The 22,240-nt window shown below is 44.9% G+C and overlaps 1 protein-coding gene across 1 annotated transcript; it reads left to right on the forward strand.

Annotated features, from left to right (window-relative positions):
* The first annotated feature begins 17,218 nt into the window (after positions 1 to 17,218).
* Positions 17,219 to 22,047, forward strand: LOC123098028 (probable disease resistance protein At1g61300). The gene is made up of 2 exons (XM_044519899.1): positions 17,219 to 18,671; positions 19,934 to 22,047. The coding sequence occupies exons 1-2, from the start codon at positions 17,652 to 17,654 to the stop codon at positions 21,662 to 21,664; spliced, it is 2,751 nt and encodes a 916-aa protein (XP_044375834.1). The 5' UTR covers positions 17,219 to 17,651; the 3' UTR covers positions 21,665 to 22,047.
* The last annotated feature ends 193 nt before the right edge of the window (positions 22,048 to 22,240 follow it).

Genomic DNA, 22,240 nt, shown 5'->3' on the forward strand with positions numbered 1-22,240 from the left:
CATAGACAACACCATGTCCCTAGTAAGCCTCTAGTTGACTAGCTCGTTGATCAATAGATGGTTACGGTTTCCTGACCATGGACATTGGATGTCGTTGATAACGGGATCACATCATTAGGAGAATGATGTGATGGACGAGACCCAATCCTAAGCCTAGCACAAGATCGTGTAGTTCGTTTGCTCAGAGCTTTTCTAATGTCAAGTATCATTTCCTTAGACCATGAGATTGTGCAACTCCCGGATACCGTAGGAATGCTTTGGGTGTACCAAATGTCACAACGTAACTGGGTGGCTATAAAGGTGCACTACAGGTATCTCCGAAAGTGTCTGTTGGGTTGGCACGAATCGAGACTGGGATTTGTCACTCCGTGTAAACGGAGAGGTATCTCTGGGCCCACTCGGTAGGACATCATCATAATGTGCACAATGTGACCAAGGAGTTGATCACGGGATGATGTGTTACGGAACAAGTAAAGAGACTTGCCGGTAACGAGATTGAACAAGGTATCGGAATACCGACGATCGAATCTCGGGCAAGTACCATACCGGTAGACAAAGGGAATTGGGTACGGGATTGATTGAATCCTCGACATCGTGGTTCATCCGATGAGATCATCGAGGAGCATGTGGGAGCCAACATGGGTATCCAGATCCCACTGTTGGTTATTGACCGGAGAGTCGTCTCGGTCATGTCTGCATGTCTCCCGAACCCGTAGGGTCTACACACTTAAGGTTCGGTGACGCTAGGGTTATAGAGATATTAGTATGCGGTAACCCGAAAGTTGTTCGGAGTCCCGGATGAGATCCCGGACGTCACGAGGAGTTCCGGAATGGTCCGGAGGTAAAGATTTATATATGGGAAGTCTTAGTTTGGTCGCCGGAAAAGTTTCGCACTTTATCGGTATTGTACCGGGAGTGCCGAAAGGGGTCCGGGGGTCCACCAAGGGGGTCCACCAGCCCCCGGGGGGGCACATGGGCTGTAGGGGGTGCGCCTTGGCCTATATGGGCCAAGGGCACCAGCCCCAAGAGGCCCATGCGCCAAGAGATAAGAAAAAAGGGAGAGTCCTAAAGGGGGAAGGCACCTCCGAGGTGCCTTGGGGAGGAAGGACTCCTCCCTGGCCGCACCCTTCCTTGGAGGAAGCGCCAAGGCTGCGCCCCCCCCCCCTCTCCCTTGGCCCTATATATAGTGGGTGAGAGGGAGGGCAGCAATACCTAAGCCCTGGCGCCTCCCTCTCCCTCCCGTGACACATCTCCCTCCTCCCGCAGCGCTTGGCGAAGCCCTGTTGGAATCCCGCTACTTCCACCACCATGCCGTCGTGCTGCTGGATCTCCATCAACCTCTTCTCCCCCCTTGCTGGATCAAGAAGGAGGAGACGTCGCTGCTCCGTACGTGTGTTGAATCCGGAGGTGCCGTCTGTTCGGCGCTAGGATCATCGGTGATTTGGATCACGACGAGTATGACTCCATCAACCCCGTTCACTTGAACGCTTCCGCTCGCGATCTACAAGGGTATGTAGATGCACTCCTTCCCTCTCGTTGCTAGTAAACTCCATAGATTGATCTTGGTGATGCGCAGAAAATTTTGAATTTCTGCTACGTTCCCCAACAGGGATTTGGGCTAGGATGAAAATGATAGGGTCTAGGGAAGGATTTGGGAATGACAAGCCACTCTGGAAACAAAGAAGAGGGCATCTTCTTCAGTTTCCAGACCATATAGCCACGGAAAAAGGAAATCTCAGGCAAAAACCTCAGAAAAACAAAATAAAAAGAAAGGGCCAAAAATCAGGTTGTTACACGTAAAATGATAGCGCTTGTTGGGAGGCAACCCAATGAATAAAATTTATTTTTTGCTTTTTGCTTTCTGTTCTTGAGTGTTTGCACAATTATGATATTGTTATGATTGTGTTTTGTGTGTTTTAATTAGTGTTTGTGCCGAGCAAAGCCTTTAGGATCTTGTTGGGTGATAGTTGCTTTGATCTTGCTGAAAAACATAAACTTATGTGCTCACGAAAATAATTCTCATTTTTAACAGAAGAGTGCTTTTGATTTGATTATTTTTGCAGAAGATTAATATACAAATTTTTCACGTGGTACTAATTTTTCAGAATTTTTGAAGTTACAGAAGTATTTGAAATATCCAGATTGCTACAGACTGTTCTGTTTTTGACAGATTCTGTTTTCTTTGCGTTGTGTGCTTGTTTTGATTATTCTATAGTTTTCTTTGAAGAGTTTTTGCAATAGAAAAGTTGGAATATAGTAGATATAATGCAAGAATAAAATATGAATTGGTTTGCTACAATACTTATAGTAGTGATTTGTTTTCTTAAACTAACGAATCTCACAAAGATTTTGTTGAGTTTTGTGTGATTGAAGTTTTCAAGTTTTGGGTGATGTTACGATGGATGAAGGAATAAGGGGTAAGAAGAGCCTAAGCTTGGGGATGCCCATGGCATCCCAATCTATTATCCAAAGAGAACCAAGCAACTAAGCTTGGGGATGCCCGAGTGGCATCCCCTCTTTCTTCTTACGACCATCGGTATTTTACTCGGAACTATATTTTTATTCGTCACATCCTAGGAGTTTTGCTTGGAGTGTCTTGTATGATATGAGTCTTTGCTTGTTTTGCTTTTGTTTTAAGTCTCGAATCCGTGATGGACACACTTATTTGAGAGAGCCAAAATTATGCCATGACTTGTTAGAATTGCTCTCTATGCTTCGCTTAAATCTTTATGAGCTATGGAATTGCTCTAGTGCTTCACTTATATCTTTTTGAGCACGGTGTGCTTTATTATTTTTGAAGAAATACTCTCTTGCGTCACTTAGATTTATTTGAGAGTTAGTAAAATATTTAAGAAATTCTCTCTTGCTTCACTCAAATTAATTTGAGAGAAAGAAATATTATGCTCATGATCTTCACTTATATTTGTTTGAGCTTATCAAAAGAAACACATGGAAATTAGTTCCAAAGTGTTAGATATCCAAGAAGGATATAATAAAAACTTTCATGAAGATCATTGGACAAAATAAACTTGATTCCTTGTAATAGTTTTGAGATATGATGATGTGATATGTGAGTCATGTTGATGAGTAATTATGCTTTAGTAAGAATACTGGTGTTAAGGTTTGTGATTCCCTATGCACACACGAAAGTCAATAGTTATGCAATGAAATTACATCCTACTTGTGGTGCATTATTCCATGTTAATTATGCTCAATGCTTGCTTATGAGATTATTCGTTTCTTGGTTGGTCGCTTCTCAATCTTTTGCTAGCCTTCATTTTGCACTAAGTATGATCACTACTTGTGCATCCAAAATCCTTCAAAATAGTTTTGCCACATGAGTCCACTATACCTACCTATATGCGGTATTCTTTTGCCGTTATAAGCAAATTTGTATGTGCCCTCTCTAATTTTCAAAATAAACTTCTCTTTTGTGTGCTCGTACCGCTCGCGAGCCGGTGAGGGGTGGTCGATATTTTCCATGCTAGATGTGTTATTCTCACGATGAGTGTTTATTCACTTGTCATTGCACGAGAGTAAGGCAAAGGTATTAGGGATGCCCAGTCCTGAAATAAAAAATGAATTTACTTTATGTTGTCAAATAATAAATTCCTTGGAAAGTGTTGGTATGGAAGGCACCCGTGGATACGGTTAGCCATGGAAAGTGAAAGTATGGTGGAAAACTGAATAAACTTTATTTTCTGTGTGGGAACCGCCTATGATATATCTAGCATGGAAAGTGTTGGGAACTTTCAGTCATTTTCATTGGTGGGAAAAGCATGCCTCCCAAAATGTTTTTATCTCTCAATTTTTGCTTTGAGCTATGGCACCTCTACAAATCCGTACTTCCCTCCGCGAAGGGCCTTTCTTTTACTTTATGCAAGTTTTATTTTAAATTTGAGTCTCCATCTTCTCTTATAAAGCACCAACTAAGGGGCACTATGATCATACTTGAGCATTGGGTGTAGCTAATATGCGAGTGTGTTTCATGAATGGATCAATGATTGAGCATAATGGGCTAGGGATAGCTTATTTTAGCGTTGATATTTTGAAAGACATGGTTGCTTGTCGATATGCTTGAGTATTTAAGTCTCATGTCAAAACTAGACTATTTCTTTGAACCATATAAAAGTCCAAATTTCCATGCTACAAAGAAAAGAATATGAGATGAATATGTTAGGCAGCATTCCACATCAAAAATTTTGTTTTTATCATTTACCCACTCGAGGATGAGCAGGAATTAAGCTTGGGGATGCTGATACGTCTCCAACGTATCTATAATTTTTTATTGTTCCATGCTGTTATATTATCATTCTTGGATGTTTTACAATCATTTTATATCATTTTTTGGTACTAACCTATCGACATAGTGCCAAGTGCCAGTTGATGTTTTCTACATGTTTTTTACATCGCACGAAATCAATACCAAACAGAGTCCAAACACAGCGAAACTTTTTGTGGCTTTTTTGGACTAGAAGACATCCAATGGGCCGGAGAAGCGCCTGGGGGTGCTCCAAGGGGAGCACGACCCACCAGGGCGCGCCTGGAGGCCCAGGGGCGCCCTGGTGTGTTGTGCCCACCTTGGGTGCCTCCTGAACCGCCTCTTTACTCTATAAATACCCCAATATTCCAGAAACCCTACGGGAGTCGACAAAAATCAATTCTAGCCGCCGCAAGTTCCAGAACCACCAGATCCAATCTAGACACCATCACGGAGGGGTTCATCATTTCCATTGGTGCCTCTCCGATGATGCGTGAGTAGTCTTTTGTAGACCTACGGGTCCGTAGTTAGTAGCTAGATGGCTTCCTCTCTCTCCTTTGATTCTCAATACAATGGTCTCTTGGAGATCCATATGATGTAACTCTTTTGCGGTGTGTTTGTTGGGATCCGATGAACTTTGAGTTTATGATCAGATCTATGTTTTTATCCATGAATGTTATTTGAGTCTTCTTTGATCTCTTATATGCATGATTTCTTATAGCCTCGTATTTCTTCTCCGATATTTTGGTTTTGTTTGGCCAACTTGATCTATTTATCTTGCAATGGAAAGTGGTGCTTTGTGATGGGTTCGATCTTACGGTGCTTGATCCCAGTGACGGAAGGGGAACCGACACGTATGTATCATTGCTATTAAGGATAACAAGATGGGGTCTATTTCTACATAAATAGATCTTGTCTACATCATGTCATCGTTCTTATTGCATTACTCCGTTTTTCCATGAACTTAATACACTAGATGCATGCTGGATAGCGGCCGATGTGTGGAGTAATAGTAGTAGATGCAGGCAGGAGTCGGTCTACTAATCTTGGACGTGATGCCTATATAATGATCATTGCCTGGATATCGTCATGATTATTTGAAGTTTTACCAATTTCCCAACATTAATTCGTTCACCCACCGTTTGCTATTTTTTTCGTGAGAAGCCACTAGTGAAATCTACGGCCCCCGGGTCTCTTCTTTATTATATTTGCCTTCGCGGTCTTTTTATTTGCCTTTATTTTCAGATCTATTAAACCAAAAATACAAAAATACTTTGTTGAACTTTATTTTATTTGGCGTTCGATCTATCAATCTATTACAACTTTCTCCCGTCCTTGTGCCAATTTCTGGCGCCGTTAGGCGAAAGGGATTGACAACCCCTTTAACACGTCGGGTTGCGAGTATTTGTTATTTGTGTGTAGGTGCTATTTACGTAGTGTTTCTTGGTTCTCCTACTGGTTCGATAACCTTGGTCTCGTCACTGAGGGAAATACCTACCGTTGCTGTGCTGCATCATCCCTTCCTCTTTTGGGAAATACTGACGTAGTTCTAGCAGACATCAAAAGGAATTTCTAGCACCGTTGCCAGGGAGGATCAAGTCAAGATAGTCTCCCGGCCACGTGCCAATTTCTGGCGCCGTTGCCGGGGAGACATCATCAACATCTACCAGGTTCCTAATCAGAAATCTCATCTCCTCACAATTTACCTTATTTGCCATTTGCCTCTCGTTTTCCTCTCCCCCACTTCACAAAAATTTGCCGTTTTATTCGCCCTCTTTTTCGTTCGCCGTTTTCTAGTCAGATCTATCTTTTGCTTGCAATCATGACTGATTTTGGTATGGCAGCAACAGATGATGGCCTACCTCCTAAGATTAGACGTATGGGCAATCTGGATGCTAAAAATTTTATCTTGGGGCAAGGGAATGTTATGGGTAAAGAACGTATCCAAGAATTTTTTTATTGTGTTGGAAATTTGAGTCTTGATGATGCTGCTATACTTAGAAGGACTAGATTTTATTTGGAAGCTATTTCAGCACTAGTTCTGAAACTTGAAAGTAAATTTATCCGTACCCATCCTACTTTGCAAAGATTGTTTTTTGAGCTTCCCGTTATAAAGAATCCTAAAGCTAAAAAGTTGGCCACTCTCGTTCTTATGAATGAATTTGACTACATAATACGGGAAGCTAGGGAAATCTTTGATTTTTATGGTATGAATCGTGAAAAGCCCATGATAGATGAAATTCTTTACAATAGTGATTATGCATTAAGATATTTGCTTGGGGATAATCAAATGTTTGATGTGAATCTTAAAAAGGAAGTCCCCATTTTAGATGTAATCCAACAAGTTTTCAATAATGGTAATCAACATTACTCTTGGATTGTTGTCGGAAATCAAAGGGGTTATGATGATGGGCAACTTAATAGTGCTAAGGTTTCTATGGATAATATGTTTTATGTTGTCTTTACAAAACCTCATGACAAAAACACCTCTAAGGAAGTTAAGGAGAAGGATGACAATACTTAGATCCTTTGCTTTAGCTAGGGGCGTAAAACGATAGCGCTTGTTGGGAGGCAACCCAATGAATAAAATGTATTTTTTGCTTTTTTCTTTCTATTCTTGAGTGTTTGCACAATTATGATATTGTTATGATTGTGTTTTTTGTGTTTTAATTAGTGTTTGTGCCAAGCAAATCCTTTAGGATCTTGTTGGGTGATAGTTGCTTTGATCTTGCTGAAAAACAGAAACTTATGTGCTCACGAAAATAATTCTCATTTTTAACAGAAGTGTGCTTTTGATTTGCTTATTTTTGCAGAAGATTAATATGCAAATTTTTCACGTGGTACTAATTTTTCAGAATTTTTGGAGTTACAGAAGTATTTGAAATATCCAGATTGCTACAGACTGTTCTGTTTTTGACAGATTCTGTTTTCTTTGCGTTGTGTGCTTGTTTTGATGATTCTATAGTTTTATTTGAAGAGTTTTTGCAATAGAACAGTTGGAATATAGTAGATATAATGCAATAATAAAATATGAATTGGTTTGCTACAATACTTATAGTAGTGATTTGTTTTCTTATACTAAGGAATCTCACGAAGATTTTGTTGAATTTTGTGTGATTGAAGTTTTCAAGTTTTGGGTGATGTTACGATGGATGAAGGAATAAGGAGTAAGAAGAGCCTAAGCTTGGGGATGCCCATGGCATCCCAATCTATTTTCCAAAGAGAACCAAGCAACTAAGCTTGGGGATGCCCGAGTGGCATCCCCTCTTTCTTCTAACGACCATCGGTATTTTACTCGGAACTATATTTTTATTCGTCACATCCTATGAGTTTTGCTTGGAGTGTCTTGTATGATATGAGTCTTTGCTTATTTTGCTTTTTGTTTTAAGTCTTGAATCCTTGATGGACACACTTATTCGAGAGAGCCAAAATTATGCCATGACTTGTTAGAATTGCTCTCTATGCTTCGCTTAAATCTTTATGAGCTATGGAATTGCTCTAGTGCTTCACTTATATCTTTTTGAGCACGGTGTGCTTTGTTATTTTTGAAGAAATACTCTCTTGCTTCTCTTAGATTTATTTGAGTTCTAGTAAAATATTTGAGAAATTCTCTCTTTCTTCACTCAAATTAATTTGAGAGAAAGAAATATTATGCTCATGATCTTCACTTATATTTGTTTGAGCTTATCAAAAGCATGATAACCCACAAGTATAGGGGATCAATTATAGCCTCTTTCGATAAGTAAGAGTGTCGAACCCAACGAGGAGCTAAAGGTAGAACAAATATTCCCTCAAGTTCTATCGACCACCGATACAACTCTACGCACGCTTAACATTCGCTTTATCGGAAACAAGTATGAAACTAGAAGTACTTCGTAGGTGTTTTTGGATAGGTTTGCAAGAAAGTAAAGAGCACAAAAATAAAGACTAGGGGCTGTTTAGATGAAGACACAACTAAATTAGTTTTAGTAAAGAGCTTGTTGTCACGAGAAGGTTATTTGTCCCTAGGCAATCGATAACAAGACCGGTAATCATTATTGCAATTTTAATTGAGGGAGAGGCATAAGCTAACATACTTTCTCTACTTGGATCATATGCACTTATGATTGGAACTCTGGCAAGCATCCGCAACTACTAAAGATCATTAAGGTAAAACCCAACCATAGCATTAAAGCATCAAGTCCTCTTTATCCCATACGCAAACAACCTACTTACTCGGGTCTGTGCTTCTGTCACTCACGCCACCCACCATAAGCAAATCATGAACATATTGCAAACCCTACAACGGGGATCCCTCACGCTTGCGCGACACGGAGAGCACCATAGGACAACACCAATAATAAAACATGCAACTCAAACCAATCTTGATCATCAAATAGCCCATAGGACAAAACGGATCTACTCAAACATCATAGGATAGCCATACATCATTGGGAAATAATATATAGCGTTGAGCACCATGTTTAAGTAGAGATTACAGCGGGTAAGAGAGAGGTTACACCGCTGCATAGAGGGGGGAAGAGTTGGTGATGATGGCGGTGAAGTTGTTGGTGAAGATTGTGGTGATGATGATGGCCCCCGGTGGCACTCCGGTGCCACCGGAAGCAAGGGGGAGAGAGCCCCCCTCCTTCTTCTTCTTCCTTGACCTCCTCCCTAGATGGGAGAAGGGTTTCCCCTCTGGTCCTTGGCCTCCATGGCGTGGGAGGGGCGAGATCCCCTCTGAGGTTGGATCTGTCTCTCTGTCTCTCTCTGTTTCTGCGTTCTGTCCTGCTGCCCTTTCACCGTTTCGTATATATATGGAGATCCGTAACTCCGATTGGACTGAAACCTTCGCCGTGATTTTTTACCAAAAAATAGCTTTCTTGCGGCCGAAGAAGGGCATCAACCGCCTTACGGGTGGCCCACGAGGGTCAGGGGCGCGCCCAGGGGGCAGGGGCGCCCCCTGCCTCGTGGACACCTCAGGCACCGTCTCGCGTGGATTTTTCTTCCGGAATTTTCCAAATATTCCAAAAATAAGCTCCGTCCGTTTTTATCCCGTTTGGATTCCGTTTGATATGGATATTCTGCGAAACATAAAACATGCAACAAACAGGAACTGGCACTGGGCACTCGATCAATATGTTAGTCCCAAAAATAGTATAAAAAGTTGCCAAAAAGTATATGAAAGTTGAATAATATTGGCATGGAACAATCAAAAATTATAGATACGACGGAGACGTATCAAAGCAACACATGAAAATTAGTTCCAAAGTGATAGATATCCAAGAAGGATATAATAAAAACTTTCATGAAGATCATTGGATAAAATAAACTTGATTCCTTGTAATAGTTTTGAGATATGATGATGTGATATGTGAGTCATGTTGATGAGTAATTATGCTTTAGTAAGAATATTGGTGTTAAGGTTTGTGATTCCCTATGCACGCACGAAAGTCAATAGTTATGCAATGAAATTACATCCTACTTCTGGTGCATTACTCGGTGTTAATTATGCTCAATGCTCGCTTATGAGATTATTCGTTTCTTGGTTGGTCGCTTCTCAATCTTTTGCTAGCCTTCATTTTGCACTAAGTATGATCACTACTTGTGCATCCAAAATCCTTTAAACCAGTTTTGCCACATGAGTCCACTATACCTACCTATATGTGGTATTCTTTTGCCGTTATAAGCAAATTTCTATGTGCCATCTCTAATTTTCAAATAAACTTCTCTTTTGTGTGTTCGTATCGCTCGCGAGGCGGTGAGGGATGGCCGATATTTTCCATGCTAGATGTGTTATTCTCACGATGAGTGTTTATTCACTTGTCATTGCACGAGAGTAAGGCAAAGGTATTAGGGATGCCCAGTCCCGAAATGAAAAATGAATTTACTTTATGTTGTCAAATAATAAATTCCTTGGAAAGTGTTGGTATGGAAGGTACCCGTGGATACGGTTAGCCATGGAAAGTGAAAGTATGGTGGAAAAAGGAATAAACTTTATTTTCTGTGTGGGAACCGCCTATGATATATCTATCATGGAAAGTGTTGGGAACTTTCAGTCATTTTCATTGGTGGGAAAAGCATGCCTCCCAAAATGTTTTTATCTCTCAATTTTTGCTTTGAGCTATGGCACCTCTACAAATCCCTACTTCCCTCCGCGAAGGGCCTTTCTTTTTACTTTATGCAATTTTTATTTTTAATTTGAGTCTCCATCTTCTCTTATAAAGCACCAACTAAGGGGCACTATGATCGTACTTGAGCATTGGGTGTAGCTAATATGCGAGTGTGTTTCATGAATGGATCAATGATTGAGCATAATGGGCTAGGGATAGCTTATTTTAGCGTTGATATTTTGAAAGACATGGTTGCTTGTTGATATGCTTGAGTATTTAAGTCTCATGTCAAAACTAGACTATTTCTTTGAACCATATAAAAGTCCAAATGTCCATGCTACAAAGAAAAGAATATGAGATGAATATGTTAGGCAGCATTCCACATCAAAAATTCTGTTTTTATCATTTACCTACTCGAGGACGAGCAGGAATTAAGCTTGGGGATGCTGATACGTCTCCAACGTATCTATAATTTTTTATTGTTCCATGCTGTTATATTGTCATTCTTGGATGTTTTACAATCATTTTATATCATTTTTTGGTACTAACCTATCGATATAGTGCCAAGTGCCAGTTGATGTTTTCTGCATGTTTTTTACATCGCAGGAAATCAATACCAAACGGATTCCAAACGCAGCGAAACTTTTTGTGGATTTTTTTTGGACCAGAAGACATCCAGTGGGCCGGAGAAGCGCCTGGGGGGTGCTCCGAGGGGAGCACAACCCACCAGGGCACGCCTGGAGGCCCAGGTGTGCCCTGGTGGGTTTTGCCCACCTTGGGTGCCTCCCGAACCGCCTCTTACTCTATAAATACCCCAATATTCCAGAAACCCTAGGGGAGTCGACAAAAATCAATTCTAGCCGCTGCAAGTTCCAGAACCACCAGATCCAATCTAGACACCATCACGGAGGGGTTCATCATTTCCATTGGTGCCTCTCCGATGATGTGTGAGTAGTCTTTTGTAGACCTACGGGTCCGTAGTTAGTAGCTAGATGGCTTCCTCTCTCTCTTTTGATTCTCAATACAATGGTCTCTTGGAGATCCATATGATGTAACTCTTTTTGCGGTGTGTTTGTTGGGATCCGATGAACTTTGAGTTTATGATCAGATCTATGTTTTTATCCATGAAAGTTATTTGTGTCTTCTTTGATCTCTTATATGCATGATTTCTTATAGCCTCGTATTTCTTCTCCGATATTTTGGTTTTGTTTGGCCAACTTGATCTATTTATCTTGCAATGGGAAGAGGTGCTTTGTGGTGGGTTCGATCTTACGGTGCTTCATCCCAGTGACAGAAGGGGAACCGACACATATGTATCGTTGCTATTAAGGATAACAAGATGGGGTCTATTTCTACATAAATAGATCTTGTCTACATCATGTCATCGTTCTTATTGCATTGCTCCGTTTTTCCATGAACTTAATACACTAGATGCATGCTGGATAGCGGTCGATGTATGGAGTAATAGTAGTAGATGCAGGCATGAGTCGGTCTACTAATCTTGGACGTGATGCATATATAATGATCATTGCCTGGATATTGTCATGATTTTTTGAATTTTTATCAATTGCCCAACAGTAATTCGTTTACCCACCGTTTGCTATTTTTTCGAGAGAAACCACTAGTGAAATCTACGCCCCCGGGTCTCTTCTTTATTATATTTGCCTTCGCAATCTATTTTATTTGCCTTTATTTTTGGATCTATTAAACCAAAAATACAAAAATACTTTGCTGCACTTTATTTTATTTGGCGTTCGATCTATCAATCTATTACAACTTCCTCCCGTCCTTGTGCCAATTTCTGGTGCCGTTAGCCGAAAGGGATTGACAACCCCTTTAACACGTCGGGTTGCAAGTATTTGTTATTTGTGTGCAGGTGCTGTTTACGTAGTGTTGCTTGGTTCTCCTACTGGTTCGATAACCTTGGTCTCATCACTGAGGCAAATACCTACCGTTGTTGTGCTGCATCATCCCTTCCACTTTGGGGAAATACCGACGTAGTTCTAGCAGACATAAGGGTCGTTAGTGGAGCCACGCGCTGGACCGTAGACAGATGGGTATGGGTACCCCCGGTGCCAGAACCCCGACATGATATACGTCTGCAAGTTCATAGGTTTGTTACCCCATACCCGTGTGGTTTGTTTTTGACATCACACACAATTGACTAGCCGTACGCTTGGTTATTTCAAACAGTGTGTGACTGCTTGAAATCATTTCAACATTTCAAATTATCAGGCCCACACATTTGACCAAGTAGGCAGTTTTGTGGAACGCGTGTGTAGTACACCATATCAGACATGAACATATAGTCAAATAATGAACATATAGAGAGAGAGCCAAATAATGTGAAGTACACCATCATCATGTGGTTGTTTTTACAGCCACATTAACATAGAGTCAAATTTGATCGTACATTGCCATGTACGAAGGACAACACACGTAGCAAAGGCAGTATCGCAGACATTGAACCACATAATTAACTAGGAAGAGTTTGATATCCTATATCCTTTCTTCCGATGGATGTCATATTTGTTGTGGAATGAAGCAATCTTTGTCCTTATCTCCCTCATGTCATCACCAGGCATCAGTTGCTCGTCCATCGATGTTAGGATTTGTGTTGTTATGTTAAGATTTGTCGTGCATGATTTAAGTAGTCAAGTACCGAGATTAAGTTGTCTGTAGCCTTCGCACTGTAGAGTCTAGCCATGTGTTTGCAAATATAGTAGCCAGAAAGGCTGCTCTCAGCTGGCCCCTGGGGATACTGAAATATGTTCACAATTGAATTATGCCATATGGCTAACAAGAACATATAATCAAATTTGGCACTTAGCATAATCATGTAATTAAAAATGTGTTTGTGAGGCAACATCAACACATCAATACATTATAAAGATGTTTTCTCTGAAATAGAGTGTATAATCAACTACAAATTAGGTGTCGGTATATCACATACCTTAATATCGGCTATGTGTTGTAACTCTTTCTTATTATAGATGGCCCACAAGCTAGCTCCTAAACGCTGGTTGTACTCGACAAATGCTCTATAAAACAAGATGGACAGTTGTGTAATCAATTATAAAATGGGAGGGTACGGGTTATGGAACAAAATCGCCAATACCTTCCTAAGAATTCTTTAGTGAATGTCAAATCCATAGGATTTAGGAAGTTCTTGTGAGAATCAAGGTACTCCCTCTATCCATTTATATAGGGCCTAATGCGTTTTTCAAGGCTAATTTTGACCACATGTTAGAGCAATAATATATGGCATGCATGTTACACGAAGCATACCCTCAAATTCGTACGTGAGAGGAGCCTCCAATGATATAGTTTTGACATTATACATCTCATATATTGTTAATCTTGTTGATAGTCAAAGACAATCTCGAAAAATGGATTAGGCCCTATATATATGGATGGAGGGAGTAGTCTGCTCTGCTAAGCTTCGGTATAATCACAATCAAGATCCAGTGACAACTACAAGAAGAAAAAAACTTTATCAAAAACATATGTTTAATGGAGATAAGTAATGTAGATGTGTGATGAACTTACTGTTCGACGGATGGAAGTAGCAAGAAATCTGCAAATTGTTGGTAATGATGACATGTTCGAAGGCAACGTTCCCCTGGATGTAAATTAATTCTCTCGAGGTCATTAAAGGGTCTAAGAAACCAACCTTCTATGTCTTTACTCTCGCCGGAGTCACCATTAGCATGAGGGAACAAAGGAATCATCATTTATATCATTTAGAGGCATTTCGACAAAAAATGATGAGGACTATACTTACATGACAAAGCATCTCATAAGACTTGCTTCAAGAGGTTTGAAATTGAAGAGTAAGAACATTTTTTGTAAAATACAAGGAAGGAACCTTGACTTTTTCCAAATTGATGCTCAAAGTGCACTTGAGGCACCAGTTCTGCAATGCCATGAAATTCATGCCTGCCTTCTTCAAGTCTTCAGGTAGAAGGAATTCCACTCTATGCTTGTACTGACGTTCCCTTGCAACATTGCTCCCGTAAATTGCAGAGTCTTCCATTGTGAACCTGCAAGTTCATCCAGTAGTTAGTTTACATAAGAAATAGGAGATGTAATGAATGTTATAAGTCGTAGTTCTTGGTCCAAATACACAACATATAAATCCATGAAGTGTTGCTGATAGTGCGTTATATTGACTAGAGGGGGTGAATAGGCGATTTTACAAATTCGTCACTGAGGAATTTCAAGGTGAGGAAATTCCTAAGTCACGAACGACTAGCAGCGGAATAAGTACTCAGATGCAAGCATAACAGAGCAGTAGCACAGTCATCATGATGAAATGAAAACAAGCACAGAGTACAAGTAGCGTAAACACGGGATAAGCAGGTTGAAGACAAACTGACTGAAGAAATAGGATTGAGGAAATTGAGAAAGTCTTCAGTCAAAGTCTTCAAACGGTAACGATCAAGTACACCAGTATATGAATGAGGAAATGGAAGGGTTGAGGAAATAAAACCAGTAGCTCGGTGAAGACAGTGATTTGGTAGACCAGTTTCAACTGCTGTGACAGTCGTACGTCTGGTTGGAGCGGCTAGGTATTTAAACCTGAGGACACACAGTCCCGGACACACAGTCCTCACCGTATTCTCTTTGAGCTAAGGTCACACAGACCTCGCCCAATCACTCGTGGTAAGTCTTCAGGTGACTTCCAAACCTTTACAGACTCAGTCACTCGGCGATAACAATTTCCTCTTGGATGCTCTAGACCATGACGCCTAACCGTCTGGAGGATGCACAGTCCTCAAAGATAACAAGCGTCGGTTCCACACAAGAACAATATCTTCAGTGATGCTCAATCACTTTGGATTTGTAGGTGTTTGGGTTTGGGTTTTCCTCACTTGATAATTTTCGCTCAAAGTCCTCGGAGGATGGGATGCTCTCAATGACAAATGTCGGTTTCTCTCGGAGCAGCCAACCAACTAGTGGTTGTAGGGGCGGCTATTTATAGCCTAGGGGCAGCCCGACATGATAAGACATAAATGCCCTTTAATGATATGACCGTTAGGTGGGTAGATATTTTGGGACAGCTGGCACGTAGCACAACAACGGTCGGATATTTGAGTATCAAATTCCTCAGGGCTATCATGTTCCTCACCTGTAGGCAATCCGCACTGGCGAATTCCTAACTCCTTAGTCAGAACAAATTCCTCAGAGACCAGAAGATCTTCGTCTTTGTCACTGAAGAAATTGATTGAACTATATGAGATTTCCAATGGCTTCACTCGAAAGGATTGGTAGGTGTAGGATTTTGAGATGAGCATCACTTGGAAACTTTTCCTTAGTTTTACCTCGACCCCCTTTAACAGTACGGTGTTTCCTATGACTCAAGAAAGAGAAAAACGAAACTACGAAAACAAAAATCTTCACGCTTCATATTCCTCGCATGAATATTAAGTCTTCAGGGTCACACCAATTTCTTCACTTTCAAAGTCTCCAGAAAGCCAAAGTCTTCAGTTGAAGACATTCATTTTTAGGGGTCGACTTTCTCTGTAAATATCGAACTCCTCGTAGACTTATAGACCTGTGTACACTCACAAACACAATAGTCCCTTAACCTATAAGACTTCAATACACCAAAATCACTAAGAGGCACTAGATGCACTTACAGTTGCCCAGATTAAGAAGAGCAAGCGATAGGCACCTTATGTCCAAACCCATAGCAATCCATACGAATATGATTTAAAACGCACATAAAAAATTGATCTCAGGAAATATAATGGACCTTGTGTAGGTACCAGAAATGTGCCCCTACCTTTTGAAACAGGGTTAAGGATTTGGGCTTATTCCTGAACAGATTGAATCGAAAAGATGGGCGCACACTTAGTAGTCAAAAAGGTCAGTAGTAGTGATACACATTGGTCCTCTTATCCATGCAACAAAGTCGGTCAATCATGTGGGCCGATCCGTCTCCCATATTTTACTCTTCCTCGTCGGAGACCGATGCTTCACTTCATCGGTCTTATCATCGGTGGTCATGGAGACGGCAGATGGAGGACGACAAGGGGCTGGACGCCGGCCGGACACCGTCATAGGATAGGTTTAGGGTCGGGTCGGGTTTTTTTTTGTTCTAAATGCTCAAAATCTAACGAAAATATGCCGTGTTTGCATGAATGTCGTCCGGTATGCATGAAATCCGCCGTGTTTGTATGAATTTCGTCCGGTTTATTGACTAAGTGTTTGAAATGTATGCGGGTTGAATGGCGGCCTCTGTATCTGTGTTCGCGGACGGGAGGAAATTTGCTGGTTGTCGTTCCTTAGAAACTAAACAAAGTCATCTATGATTTCACCGGGATACATGTGCTTCTAGATGAAATCAGAAGGAGTGCTACTTGCCCTACATAAATTTTCATTTCAGTCGGCAGCTGGATCATCTTCCTGTCGGTATCCCTGCACCGTGGATGCATTGAGCACATATTTTGACTCGTTGTTTTCTTAGAGGATCTGTTTTCGTATTTAGATCTGCACGTCGGTGGACGCCCCTACTAATACAAGGGTCATATATTAATTTAGCACAAGAGAAAATGGGTTTGGAAAACATGATCGTAGGCTCGTCAATTTCCCAACCAACGAACCATCAGTTTCTCAACCCTTTAGTCATACTCCACTCTTCTTCTTCTTCTTCTTCTTACCCCACGGTGGCCCTGTTTTCACCGGTGCCCAACACGGAGTTGATACAGTCGACGCCAGCAATCGAGCGAAGAGAAAAATGTGTGAACACGACGAGTGGTTATTGCACGCCATTTGTATGCTCCCTGTCCCTAACCCAACCCCCTAGCCAGGCCACCCCTCCCTACAAGAGACAGCAAAATCAATGGGCGCGCCCCCCGTTTGTCTTCCCTCACTGATGAGAGCAGCTGAGCAGGCAGCGGATATGCGGCCATGGCGCCGTGAATGTCATGTGGAGGGTGCAACGCGGCTGCATGGCCAGCGTGGAGACCTTTTCCGTGACCGAGTCCCACCGGCGAAGCTGCAGCACAGCGGAGCAAGCTCTCTTCCAACCGATTTCTCTCACGCCTTCATTGCGCCATTAACTCCGCCTCACCACCTCAACTACTCACTCACTCACTCCCCGCTCCTCCACTTAAACCCCCCCTCCGGCCTCAGCTCATTCCCGTCCCTCCCACTGCGCACCGCTGCCATTGCCAGCCTAGCCAGCAGCCTTCCACGACCTTCTTACCTAGATCCGCCGCCGCGCCGAGCCACGCAACGTGCCGGAGAAGATCGACCGAACCGCGCTCGCGCTTGACCTTTGCTGATCGGCGATGGAGATGCAGCTCGCGGCCGTGCTCGCCACGCTCGCCCTCGGCGGCGCGCTCGTCGTGCTCTTCTTCGGCAAGTGGTGGCAGCCGCTGGCTGACGGCGACAAGCGCGTCAAGGAGCTCGACGACGCCGTCGAGGCCCTGCTGCAGCTGCGGGCCGACGTGCTCAAGCAGCTGGACGGCGCGCCGGAGCCGGAGCAGCCGCGCGCGTGGATGCGGCGCGTGCAGGACGCGCAGGACGAGGTGGCGTCCGTCAAGGCGCGGCACGACGCGGGGCAGCTCTACGTCGTCCGCCTCCTGCAGTACTTCCTCACCACGGGCCCCGTCGCCGGGCTGGCCGAGAAGCAGCTCAAGATCGTGCGCGCCATCCAGGAGCAGGGCGTGGCGCTGCTCGAGGCCGCGCTGGCCGCGCCGCAGGTGCCGCCGCCGCTCCTCCTCCAGCCCGAGGAGCTGGAGCTCCCGCCCGAGACGGGGTCCGCCAGGCCCTACCTCAACGAGGCGCTCGGCTTCCTCGGCGACTGCGACGCCGCGCTCGGCGTCTGGGGCGCCGGCGGCGTGGGCAAGACGACGGTGCTGAAGCGGGTGCGCGACGTGTGCGGCCGCGTGGCGCCATTCTTCGACCACGTCCTCCTCCTGGCGGCCTCCAGGGACTGCACGGTGGCGAAACTCCAGAAGGAGGTCGTGGCCGTGCTCGGCCTCCGCGACGCGCCGACCGAGCAGGCGCAGGCCGCCGGGATCCTGAGCTTCCTCAGGGACAAGAGCTTCCTGCTCCTGCTGGACGGCGTGTGGGAGCGCCTGGACCTGGAGAGGGTGGGCATCCCGCAGCCCTTGGGGGTGGTGGCCGGTCGGGTGAGGAAGGTGGTCGTGGCGTCCAGGAGCGAGGCGGTGTGCGCGGACATGGGCTGCCGCAAGAAGATCAAGATGGAGTGCATGAGCGAAGACGATGCGTGGAGCCTGTTTGAAGCGAACGCCGGCGAGGAGGCCATCCGCGGCGACGCCCAAATTTCCACACTTGCAAGACAGGTAATCAATCACTCGATCTATCTTTGCTTACTTTGGAAAACGCGGATTTGCTCCTTTTTTTTCTGTCTGTTAGCTGCTTTCTCCTGAAACAGGAGTGCAGATTTTGTGGGCATAGACGTGGGGCAAGTGTACTAGCTTTTGTGCACATGGAAATGGGGCACGCACAATAGTTTGATTTGAGAAATTCAAAATGCCGATTAAAAATGTCTTAGACTTCCAAAGTAAATTTTGATGAAAATTGTCAGATGAAGCGTCAGTTGTGAATTTTGTGCTATGCAAAAGATACAAAAATTGTGGTAGAAACAGTTATAAGTTCATACAATCTGTTTACAATTAGTATGACCAATTTGACATACTTTTGGACCAAAATGTATAGATCCACACTTTATACACCAATTTATCAATGTGCGTCCATGCTTTCCCCCCACTTAGAAACCAATAGTGATGCTGGTTCAAAAGTTAGAAATTCACCCCAAAAGGAATAACATGAACAGACCTTATCCAACGGATTTCAGTGTTGTTAACTTTGAAATATTAGTTATATGAATCCATTTTGATAATACCTTGAGAATTACTAGGTGGTGAACGAGCTTATTCCCCGTAGGGATTATGCAAGGATTAGTATACAAATTTCCCAACAATCAACCTGAAAATATGTAGAAGCTTGATAAGGGCGCGTGCACACATTTTATTTTCCAACAAAGTGATAATGCTCCAAAACACTTACATTGATGCACGTAGCCATCTTCATTGCAAAGTCTTTGCAACGAAAAAACTCCAAAAAAGAATAACACATCCAAAAGGCAAGAACTCCCAGGAACAAAGGAGTTCGGCACCCAAACCTTGTGTGTAAGTTGCGGTGGAGGCGGAGGGGAACTAGCTGGAGTTATGGAGGTTGTTTAGATTGCGCCTACACCGGCCCTACCAAACATGGGAGCGCATTAGTGGCAGAGGAACTTCCTCTGCCACCAAGGGGTCATCAGCACGCTAACATAAAAATCTGACAAGGCAACACAAAATTGGTTGTTATCCAAACGTATCTCCAACCTATCGGTAGCGGAAAACCAACTTGTGGTTGGATGGTTAGGGCGGCAGTGCATCAAGAATGTCGATTGCACCTCTAGCTACGAGGTTATGAAGGAACGGCATGGGCTGAGGTTTCGGATTTCCTGCAAGTTTTCTTTACGACAAACAAGTTTTCTTTACGGCTTCATAAACATTTCTACGAACATCTCTAATAATTTTGCTCTATTGCTAAACAGGTGGCTGCAGAATGCAATGGCCTGCCTCTCTTCCTCGCCACCGTCGGCCGTGCCATGTCCAACAAACGTACAGCAGAGGAGTGGGGCGATGCATTCGACAAGCTCAAGAAGCCGCAGCTCACGAGCACTGCGCCCGGCCAGGACAAGGGTGCGCACGCTCTCGTGAAGTTCTGCTTCGACAGCCTTGAGAGCGACACGGTGAGGGAGTGCCTCCTGACCTGCGCGCTCTGGCCGGAGGACCACAACATCTCCAAGGACGAGCTCGTGCAGTGCTGGATCGGCCTCGGCCTCCTCCCCAAGTACGACGACGTCGACGAGTCGCTCCGGTTCGGGCACACGGTGGTCGCCATCCTGGAGTCGGCGCGCCTCCTGGAGCAGGGCGACAACCACCGGCACAACATGTGCCCGTCCGACACGCACGTCCGGCTCCACGACGTCGTCCGCGACGCTGCGCTCCAGCTCGCGCCCGGCAAGTGGCTGGTCCGCGCGGGCGTCGGGCTCCGGGAGCCGCCCCGCGACGAGGCGCTGTGGCGCGACGTGGAGCTCGTGTCGCTGATGCACAACGCCATCGAGGAGGCCCCCGCCAAGGCCGGCGGCGCGCTCTCGGACGCGCAGCCGGCGTCGCTGATGCTGCAGTGCAACCGCGCCCTGCCGCGGAGGATGCTGCAGGCGATCCAGCACTTCACCAGGCTGACGTACCTGGACCTGGAGGACACCGGCATACTGGACGCGTTCCCGATGGAGGTCTGCTGCCTTGTCAACCTGGAGTTCCTCAACCTGTCCAGGAACAGGATCCTGTCGCTGCCCATGGAGCTGGGCAACCTGAGCCAGCTCAAGTACCTCCACCTGCGCGACAACTACTACATCCAGATCACGGTGCCTCCGGGCCTGATCTCGCGGCTCGCCAAGCTGCAGGTGCTGGACCTGTTCACCGCGAGCATCGTCTCCGTCGCGGACGACTACGTCGCGCCGGTCATCGACGACCTCGAGAGCAGCGGCGCGCGCATGCCGTGGCTCGGCATCTGGATGGACAACACCCGCGACGCGCGGAGGTTGGCGCGCCTGGCGCCGGGCGTGCGCGCCCGGTCGATCCACCTGCGCAAGCTGGACGGGGCGCGGACCCTGGAGCTGCTGTCGGCGCAGCACGCGGCGGAGCTCGGGGGCGTGCAGGAGGGCCTGCGGGAGCTGGCGGTGTACTCGTCCGACATCGAGGAGATCGTGGCGGACGCGCACGCGCCGAGGCTGGAGGTGGTCAAGTTCGGGTTCCTCGCGAGGCTCCGCGTCATGGAGTGGTCCCACGGCGCGGCGTCCAACCTCCGGGAGGTGGCCATCGGCGCGTGCCACGCGCTGACGCACATGACCTGGGTGCAGCACCTCCCTTGCCTCGAGTCGCTCAACCTCAGCGGCTGCAACGGCATGACGAGGCTGGTCGGCGGCGTCGCGGAGGGGGGCAGCGAGGCGGAGGAGGTGGTGACGTTCCCGCGGCTGAGGCTGCTGGCGCTGCTGGGGCTGCCGAGGCTGGAGGACATCCGCGGCGGCGGCGGGGAGTGCGCGTTCCCGGAGCTGCGGAGGCTGCAGACCAGGGGGTGCTCGCGGCTGAGGCGCATACCCATGCGGCCGGTGGCCGGCGGGCAGGGCAGGGTGAGGGTGGAGGGCGACAAGCACTGGTGGAACGGGCTGCAGTGGGCGAGCGACGACGTCAAGGCCTGCTTCGTTCCGGTGCTGCTCTGAGGCTCTCGCGCTCACCGAATTGGAGTTTTGGCGCGTCCCTGGCCTGTTTGATGGTGGGTGATAAATAAGTCGGGCGGTAGGATGGCCAGGAACAACGAACAAAGCATACATGTAATATTTTTGCAGTCTATTTTGAGAAGACAAGGAGATTGGTTTGGGCTTTCTTTTCTTAGTTTTGGTTTTCTTGTATTCCGTTATCAATTAAGTAAAGAATCAATACTGTATGTTGGCGGGTTATAAGACTTTAAGTAATATTTTTTTCTGAGTTAAATGAGAGAGAAGAGGCTACAAACTTACAGTCAGCTGTACTGCTGTAGCATGAGCTCCAACATCCTTTGTGAGAGAAACATGTGGATTATATATTAATGATTGTGAGAGAAACATGTGGATTACTCCCTCCGTCTTTTAAAAAATATACTTCTAACTTTGTTGAAAAGTCCAAAAAAATTATGTTTGATTGTATTTATACAGTAATCTTAAAATATATTTTTATCATATACCTATTTGTTTCGCAAACATTGATATATGTTTGCAGAAACTCGTCAAACTTTCAGATAGTACACTTTTTTAAGGACG

Source organism: Triticum aestivum, chromosome 4D (assembly GCF_018294505.1).
Source record: "Triticum aestivum cultivar Chinese Spring chromosome 4D, IWGSC CS RefSeq v2.1, whole genome shotgun sequence".
Lineage (NCBI taxonomy): Eukaryota > Viridiplantae > Streptophyta > Magnoliopsida > Poales > Poaceae > Triticum > Triticum aestivum.